At 53.4% G+C, this 9,350-nt stretch overlaps 1 protein-coding gene across 1 annotated transcript; it reads right to left on the bottom strand.

The window, feature by feature from the left end:
- Positions 1-1,343: 1,343 nt before the first annotated feature.
- On the bottom strand, positions 1,344-3,116 carry TMEM177 (transmembrane protein 177). Its single transcript, XM_004389684.2, has one exon. It carries the CDS (start codon positions 3,114-3,116, stop codon positions 2,181-2,183), a length of 936 nt encoding a protein of 311 aa, XP_004389741.1. The 3' UTR covers positions 1,344-2,180.
- Between the last annotated feature and the right edge of the window lie 6,234 nt (positions 3,117-9,350).

Here is a 9,350-nt window from a genome sequence, read left to right as displayed (position 1 = left end):
CCCAGATCACGGATACGGCGAGTACAGAGGCCTGGGAGGGGAAGGATATTAAGGAACCAAGGGGCCGGCAAGGCCAGGATCCAAAGAGCCAGGGGAAGCGAGGCGCCAGACGGGTTGGAGAGGCAAGCTGGCCTAGGCCTGGAGATGGGGCTTTAGCCAGAAAGCAAGTGATGCCCTGAAGGTTTTAAGTAGGAAAGCAACCTGCATTTTCAAGCGCTGGGAGAGGCAGGGAGAGCAGCTGGAAGACTGAAGTGAAGAACTGCCCGGGAGGGCAAGGGTTCAGTCAGCTTGGAGGGGTGTGCAGGATGCATGAGGAGGCACACTGCACAATGTGGGGTTCAGTGAGCGTTGGGGTGCCATGTAGGGCATACGTGGGTGCTGAGAACAGCCCACCTGAGTGGAAACAGTTTGTGAACCGGAGTAGAGGGAGACAAGAGCTGTTACACGGTGTTGATTCTCCCCTCACCCCACACACACTGGGGCTCCCTTACCGTTTGGGTACACCAGCAGGAATGGCTGATGTCTTCATCTTGGCTCCTGTAGTACTGAGTGGTTGGCGTGAGGTGGGGAGGGGCGAGAAGGTGTGGCCTATCAGATTCAGACCCTGCACTTCTACAGCCAAGAATCAGGTGGCTCCACGTGGCCCTGTGACCCCTGACCCATAGCAGCAGCTGGGTGACATCCTAAGGCATCTCTGAAGTGGCATTTCCCAGAGTGCAGACTCATCCGCCTGGTCATCAGCTAAGCCATCCTTTCATGCATTCATCTGGCCCAGGCCCTGAACTCTTCCTGGCAGCGGGGACCCGAGACGAGTAGGGGGCTGGGCCCTCAGAACTCAGCCTGCCCAGCCAAATGGAAGGCCGCACGGGCTGACACAGAATGCAGCCAGAACTCCAGCTCAAGGTGAAAGACCCACCAGGAAGGTGCCATCCCCACCCCCAACCCAGCTGGCCCACTCTCCTGTCACATCTGCCACCTGGGTGGGCCTCCCGAGACTTGCCACTTCATGCCCTCCCAGGATATGGCTTTATCCCTTTGCCCTGAGTTATGCTGGGCAAGTCCTGACTTCTTCAAAACTCTTCCAAGGAAAACATAACCTCCTATGAAAAGATTACAACATGAGTGTCCAAGCTGGGCCTGGCCTGCTGATCACAACTCTCCTCCCCTTGCCCTGCTGGGGTCTCCTGTGCTCAGCCCCCTCCTCTTCTAAGGTAAGGATCAACAGTGGAGGTGTGCTCTATCCACCACCTGAGGGGCTCACGGGGAACAAGCAGGGCAAGGATGCAGCCTCCCCAGGGGTCCTGAGTGTGACCCCCCAGGTGTGGCCCACTCCTCACCGCCCCCTATGAACCAAGCTCACCCTCTTCTCCAAGCCCTGACCAGGCTCTGGGCCCCAGGAGGCTGACTGCTCTGGCTGCATCACCGAGCTCCCTGTCCTGGGCTCCCTCCCTGCAGGGGCTTGGATCTGGCAATGGCTTGTTCCTCCACCTTCGGCCAGAGCTCCAGCCAGGACCCCCATACTACAGATCTCACCGGGTTCCAGAACACCTTCCCTCCCTCGCCCAGGGGTGCTACTGCCTTTCCTGGCACCCCAGCACCCGTTAGCTGCCCACAGCTCTCTGAGCATGCCACCTATGTCCACAGGGCCCTGCTACCCTACCCTTAAAGGCCCACCTGAAAGCCATCTTTCCCAGCTCTTAGGCCCATACTAACCTCTCACCTTAGCCTCTTAAACCTTTTAATCTCTACATAGCAGAGACAAACCGGATTTGGCAGATTATGAGTCAGTTCTAAGAAGGTGTTCACATCCATCCTGGTGGTGAAGATGCAGCCAGGCTCCTCAGGCCACCGGTATTCAAAGACCGAGAAGAAGGGCCCCCCGCTTACGGAATGCTGACTCTGCCGGCGTTCCCGATCTTTAAGTTCATGTTTTCATGCAGCTACAATCCCAGCAGTTTTCATCATCCCAGTTTTACAGCTGAGGAAATCAAAGCTCAGGTTCACAGAGATACGCCCAAGGTTAGAGTCCACAAGTGGTGGGCTAGCACGGGCCCCAGGGTATTTTAACTCCAAAGCCTATGATGCTCCTGACATAGGGCTGTGGGTGCTGAGGCACTGAGAGGTGCCCAGAGTCACTGGCAGGGTGGCCTGCAGGACTGAACTGTCGCTGTGCTGACCCCTCAGGACTGGCCTGGGTTGAGCGCCAGCCTCCACATCTGCAGCACGGAGTCCCGGCGGGCCGTGTAGGGTAAATGTTTGATGCGGAACCAGTGTCTGGGGACAACGTTCCCACTGGGCGTATACAGCTTCTCCCCACGTCTGCCCAGGAGACTGCGCAGGGCCAGGTTGCCTGACAGAACCTTCTCATAGAACTCCACTCCCCCTCGGGCATAGGCCACAGACAGGGAGGCTGTACGGTGGTCCAGCCAGGCTTCCAGGGCATGAGTGAGTGAGTCCGTGGAGAAGGCGTAGGCCACAAAGCCAGCCACCGCTGCCACCAAGTTGAAGGCAGCCCGTAGGTTCATGGGGCCTCCGTAGAGCCCCAGTGCCTGCTTGGCACCCACACCCAGCACCCAGGTCCCCGCCAGGCAAGCTGGGGCCGGCAGGGCCTGCAGGGCGGCTGCGCTGCTCTCTAGGTAGACCACCTCCCTGGCCAAGGCAAACTTATGGGCGTCACGGGACAGGGTCAGGGCGTCTCTCAGCCGGGCACCTGCTGGGCTCTGCCACTCCACTCTTTGCCCATGGACCACCACGGACTGGTCAGTGTCGGTCACTGTGCCACCCAGGAAGATGGCGGGGATGCCCACCACGGCCCCAGCTGGGAGCCGTGGGAAGCCGGCGCTCACAGGCTGGAAGGTGAAGGTGGTGAAAGCCTTGTAGTGACGGCCTGAGGGGACGCCCATGTCCTGTAGCACCTCTTGGAAGAGGCTCTGTAGCTCCAGAGAGAGGGGGGCTGGCTGGCCCTGAGGCCAGTACTGGTACAGCCACTGGACCACGGGATCTGGGAAGAGGTGGTATGAGACCTGGGCCCCGAACAGCCCTGTGCAGGAAGAGACCAAAAGGCCTGTCCTGTGTCTCTGTATAAACGCTGCGGCCCGCCACAGGGGACCAGCCATGAGTGCTGCCACCGCTGACGACCTGGGCCGAGAAAGAGAGAAGTCAGCCAGAAGTTCTCCAGGTGTGCTTGTAGACTGAACACTCCCCATGTCCACAGCCTCTATAACTGAGGCAGTACACGGTGGGCCTTAGAGCCAGACCTGCCTGGGTTCAAATCCCAGCTCCATCTCTTACTAGCTCTGTACCACGGGGAAGTCACTCAGCCAAACTGTGCATCGTTTTCACCAAATGGGTATGTACCCACGGCCTCTAGAACGTTTGTGATGAGTAAATGAATGAACACACATAGAACATTTAGTGCCTGGCACAGCGGCAGGCAGCCCTTGTGGCAGCTGCTATGATCTTTATCCTCACGCTAGGCACAGCACTAAGTACCTGTCTTGTTCCACTTACTCTTCCCACAGTAAAGCGCTATGAGCCTTAATTTTTAGATGATATATATATACTGATTTGTGTACTTACTATAGACTAGACTGAGCGTTTTACACGGACAGTCATGCATCACTTAATATCCACGACAGGTCCTGTGAAACAGGACGTTAAGTGATTTTGACCTTGTGCGAACACCGTATTACATACACATACAGGCAATGTCTGGATTACCACTTATGGACAACTCGTACTTAAGAACGGACTGCCATGCAGCCTATTATACGAAAAAACTTGGGTTGCATACACACAGTAATTTGTAATAACGAACGTCTGCACTACTCTGTGACCCTCATGAAAACACTGCGCGGTTTGGAAGTGTTTTACATGCACATAAAAGTAAAACATATACTACATACTACGGCAAATACCTGACTGACACTACATAAGCCTAGTATGCACCTGTCTCGACTTACCCACAAACTCGACTTAAAGACATACTTAGGAATCTCACCGGTAACCCAGAAACTGCCTGAAGTACCTCAACACACGGCCAATCTAGTTTCAGCTCTACTGCCAATCATGCCCTCTCCCCTAACTGGTTTATTTTGAAACACATCCCGGACCTCCAATCATTTTATCCTTAATTATTTAACTCTGGTTGAAGGACACTGTCTTCCTATCTGAGAAAAAGTGTCTGATTAGCAAAGAAGTTGCTGCTAACAAGACCGGGGGTGGGGTGTGTGCGAGGTATTACTTGGTCTACTTCAATAAAAAACTCCTACGAGAGTCACATATGACGAAAAGAGGGCCACAGGGACATTCCTTCCGATGAAGAAACTGAGTCCAGGGAGGGAAAGGTCTCGGCTAAGGTCGCAATGCCCGCAGGGCCATGGCCTCGGAGGCGGTGCGGAGCGAGGAGGAGCTTTTGGATCCTCGCAGGGGCTCGTCGTTCTGCTCTCACCTCCTCAGCTACCTCCGTGGCCCGAAGAGGCTGCGAGCGGGAAGGCTGGGGAAGTGGCACCACCGTGGGTCCGCCCGTCTGCCCACCCGGACAGGTGAACTCACCTCCTCCGCCTCCACCTGGAGCCGCAAAACGAGCGCGAAGCACGGCCGGCCGCAAAGCACGCCGGCCCGGAGACGGGGCGGGGACAGCCGGAGGCGGGGCTCCTGGGGGCGGGGCCGTCCGCAGAGCACGCCGGCCCGGAGACGGGGCGGGGACAGCTGGAGGCGGGGCTATTGGGGGCGGGGCCGTCTTACGGGGCGGGGACAGCTGGAGGCGGGGCTCTTGGGGGCGGGGCCGTCCGCAAAGCACGCCGGCCCGGGCGCCCGGGGGAGGAGTTGGGGGAAGAAACCGCCGAGCCAGTGACGCCTGAGGGAGACTGCGGGGGTGGGGTCTTCGCCGTCAGCCCTTCCCTTAACCGAGCTCCTTGGGGTGGGTCTGCGAGTTGTCTGTGGCGTTGCTAGTGGCGGGCTGAGCAACTCCGGTTGCCTACCTGGCAGTGGCAGCTTCTCTCTGCGCTCAGAGGTCCTGTCACCCCGTTTAACCCTCGAGGGAACGGCGGCCCAGGACGGGGACGGTCCAGGGTCTCGGGGCGGCCTATGGCAGTGCCGCCAGCGGAACCCACGCCCGTGACTGCCAGGCCCGCGCCCTTTCCTCTCTGGAAAACACCGCCGGCGACATGCTGAGCTACATTTTCTTTCCTACATCCGTCCCTGCCCAAGTGCTTCACACTCTACAGTCCACAGAGCAGCGTGACATCTGCCACTCACCTTCCCAACAGCTCTGTGAGATTGATCAGGGATCACTGGCCTGTGGGCCAAATCCAGCCCACTACCTGTTCTGGTAAAAAAAGTTTATTGGAACACAGCTGCGCTCATTCGTTTACATATTGCCTGTAGCTGCCTTCCAGGTAAAGGCAGAGTTGACGACCTGCAACAGACAGGCCCACAAAGCCTAAAGTACTATCTGACCCTTTACAGAAAAAACTGGGACCCTTGAAGGAGATTATCCCCATTTCACGGGTCAAAAAACAAGAACACTGGGCTAGGATACACCTGTATGCACCGAGGCAGGCTAGGACCCTGATCCTATGCGTTTTCCATTATCCCTCCTGTCTCCATACGAATTCTCCCTAGGGGGCCTTGCCAATTCTCCCAAGTGGGTCTCATTCCAACTTACCTACAAATTCGACTTAGAGACAGACTTAGCTTGTTGGGCTGACTTTTCCTTCCACTCCAGCTCCCTCTCCAGTGCCCTCACCCCCATCCTGGATGGAAGGGTGAGGATGTAAGGAGTCCCAGGAGAGTGGGTCGTTGGGGTTGGATTTTGGAAGGTTAGCAGCCCTTGACCACTGTGTCTCTAGACAAACCACCAATGCAGTGACCAATGGAAGGGTTTCTTTTTGGGGTGATGGGAAGGTTCTGGAATTAGATAGTGATGATGATTGTTCAAAATTGTGAATATACTAAAAAACCACTGTATTATACACTTCAAATGGTTAAAATGGTGAATTGTATCTCACTTAAAAATGCAGATATAAAAAAGGCCAGCCAGCACCACTGCAGAGCTGATTTATCACTCATTTGACTAAAGCACCCCAGGAGCTTACATTTCCCCATGAGACAGATGGGTGTTTTGCTTACAACTGGGCTTTCTGATAAGACAAGTATGTAGTCATCTACCTTGTGTGCTTGGGTGTACAGCTGTCCTCAGCGCCTCCTCCCTCACCACTTCCTGGTGCTTTGAAATGCTACCACTCACGAATTCATTTGTTTATTCATTCAGCTCCTACCCCGCCAAGTGCTGGGGGTGAAAACAGGGATGAGAAACCACACAATGGTGAACCTTCTCAGGCAGATCCTTTCCTGACTGTGGGAGTGGACAGAGAGAAAAGAGTTGAGGAAGAGCAGCCATAACAAGATGGGAGAGGCCCTGGAGGCAAGCTGCTAGGTGACTTTGGGTTTAAGAGGCAGGTTCTTGGAGTTGAGGCCTGCATGGCCCTGAAGGCCTCCCCACAAATCCCTAATGTGAGGCCGGAGTGTGGTCAGTGTTTGGCTGTCAGTAGGGGCTGCCCAGGCAGCTCTTAGGCTGGGGGGGCTGCCAGACAGAGGAAGCCTTTCTCTGCTGCTGTTTGGTGAGACCAAGAACAGCTGTGACAGAGTCTCTTGGTCCTTCTCCTCTGCTGGGATCCTCCTCCTTTTCAGGAATGTTCTACTCCAGGTCTGGGAGGGGCTGGCCTGACTCAGGGAGGGCCCAGGGAAGTGGGGGCAAGGACCTGCTCCTGCCACGGTGTCCCTCCACCTGCCAGGTGCCCTTGACTGGGGACAGTGCCTAAGGGTGCATTCAGGGGTCGTGAACCAGGCCTACAAACATGCCCCTGAACGGTGCTCCTGGGCCAGCAGCCAACCAGGTGCCTCAGCAGCAGAGGTGCCCTGAGGGGCCTGACTCCTTGCACCGTTCTTTCTTTCTGCTACTTGTGGGTATGACATTACCTTCAGCAAGGGTTTGCTTATTCAGTCAACACACTTATTTACTATTTTTATTTAGCACCTATAAATATAAGAAAATAAGATCATTTCCAATAGAGATAAGGCTATTAAGGAAATAAATCTGGGTAATAAGGTAAAGAAGGAAGCAGGGGCCCTTTACCTACGGTGGTTAGGGAAGGCTTTCTGAAAAGGTGATGTTTGAGCTGAGTCCTGGATGATGGAAGCATGAGGTGAAAATCCAGGTGAAAACGTCCCCAGTAGAGAGAATGGTTTGTTCCCAGGCCCTAAGAAGGAATGCCATTAGTGTGTTTGAAGGGCAGAAAGCAAAGTGTGGCTGGAGTGAGGCAAGAGGAAAAGATAAGCAGGGAGATGGAGAGGTAGGCAGAGGCTGGATCTCCAGGGTTTTGTTAGCCTGAGAGAGGACTTTGCATTTTACTCTAATTGCAACAGCAAGTCCTTGGTGACCTTGTTAAGAGCTGTTTTTTTGGTGGAGAGGTGAGCAGCAAAGCTTGACTGGTGGAAGAGAGAATGGGAGGTCAGGAACAGAGCCAGGGAATACAGGCAATCCTTTAGCTGTGAAGGGGGCAGAGACAGTGCAGTGGGTTGAATTATGTCCCCCCAAAAAGGTATGTTCAAGTCCTAAGCCCTGATACCTGTGAATGTGACCTTATTTAGAAATGGAGTCTTTGCAGACGTAATGAAGTAAGGATGAGGTCGTACTGGATAAGTGTGGGTCCTAATCCAACATGACTGGTGTCCTTATAAGAAAGAGGTGAAGAAACACAAACACACAAAGGGAAGACGGTCACGTGAAGGTGGAGGCAGAAACCAGAGTGATGAATCGACAAGCCAAGCAATGCCAAGCACTGCAGGAAGTCACCAGATGCTGGAGAGAGGCATGGAGCAGCTTCTTCTCTAGAACCTCAGAGACAGAATGGCACAGCTGATACTTTGGTTTTGGATTTCTAGCCTCCAGAGTTGTGAGAGAATAGGTTTCTGTTGTTCTAAGCCACTCAGTTTGTTACAGCAGCTCTGGTAAACTAATACAGATGGAGTGGAAGGGGAACATGGGGTCTGACAGTTTTTTCTTTTTAAATGAGGCAATATTAAGGCATGTTTGTGTTATTATTTTCTCACTGAGGGAGATAAATTGATTATGCCAGAGATAGGGGACACTGCCGGCAGGAAGGAATTCCTTGGGTAAGAAGAGACGGGGCCCAGGGCAGGAGTGGAAGGAGCAGTTGGATAAGGAGCACTTCTTTGCTGTAATAGGAGGGAAGCTATGGTCAATGGACACAGGGTAACCAGGCTGGTCATTCATGGTGGAAAGATGATGCTGTTCTTACCTGATTGCTTTTGTTTCTCAGTGACACACGGGTGAGATCATCAGCTGAGAGCATAGTGGGAAGGGGGTAGTGAGGGTTTGAGGAAAGCATAAAAGATGTAAAATTTCCATTTAAAGAGGGAGAGAGAATCCACCAGGGAAATGTGGTTGCTGTTCAGTGTTGAGCATCCATTTGAAATCTGTGGTCAAAAATGCAATGTGAGACCAGTTAGAATGGTTGTGTCATTTTCTTCAACAATGTTCAGGTGCTCAGGTGCAGGAATGTACGTAGATAGTTGGGTTTAAGCAGAGCAGGGTTTAGCTAGCCAAGTACAAAGTGGGGAGAGAGAGAGAGACAAGGCAAGTGCTAATAGCTGCAAAGGAGTGATTATCTAGTGATGGACCATGAACTCCAAGCTAGTGAGGAGGAGAGTTGAGGACCTATGGGGGTGATTTATCTATGGTGCATACTCTGTCACGCCAGGCACTGTCTCTAAGGACTTCACAGAATGAAGAAGTGGCAGGATCACTGGCTCAGTGGAATGGAGTGCTTGTTGGAGAGGAGACCCCATAGAAAGCCAAGTAGAAGTATAAGAAGGCAGTGGTTAGAAGGTGGGACACTGGAAACAGACATCTCAGAGGTGATTCCAATATTGGCGATGATGAGGTCAATGGTCTGACCATGGGAGCAGATAGCTGAGGTGGAGTAAGGGAGGAGATTATTGAGAATTGAGGAGCTCAATTATGAAGAGGCCAGGATGTTGGGTGGATTTTCCCCTGTGAATGCTGAAGTTGGCAAGAATGGTGAAAGGGGGAGTGGTAAAGAACCCAGGTGCTAAAATAATTCAAGAATGCAAAGGAATGACCAGGAGGTGGGTAGATAATAGCACCACGGATGGTGACTTTGTCACCTAGTGCTGCTGTAACAGAAATACCTCAAGTGGATGGCTTTAACAAACAGAAGTTTATTCTCTCACAGTCTTCTTGTTGTTAGGTGCCATTGAGTTGGTTCTGACTCATAGCAACCCCGTGTACAATAGAAGGAAAC

The sequence above is a fragment of the Trichechus manatus genome, unplaced genomic scaffold (genome assembly GCF_000243295.1).
Source record: "Trichechus manatus latirostris isolate Lorelei unplaced genomic scaffold, TriManLat1.0 scaffold00255, whole genome shotgun sequence".
NCBI classification, from domain to species: Eukaryota; Metazoa; Chordata; class Mammalia; order Sirenia; family Trichechidae; genus Trichechus; species Trichechus manatus.
Note: the sequence above shows the minus strand (reverse complement) of the source record. Positions and strands in the feature narration are given on the sequence as shown.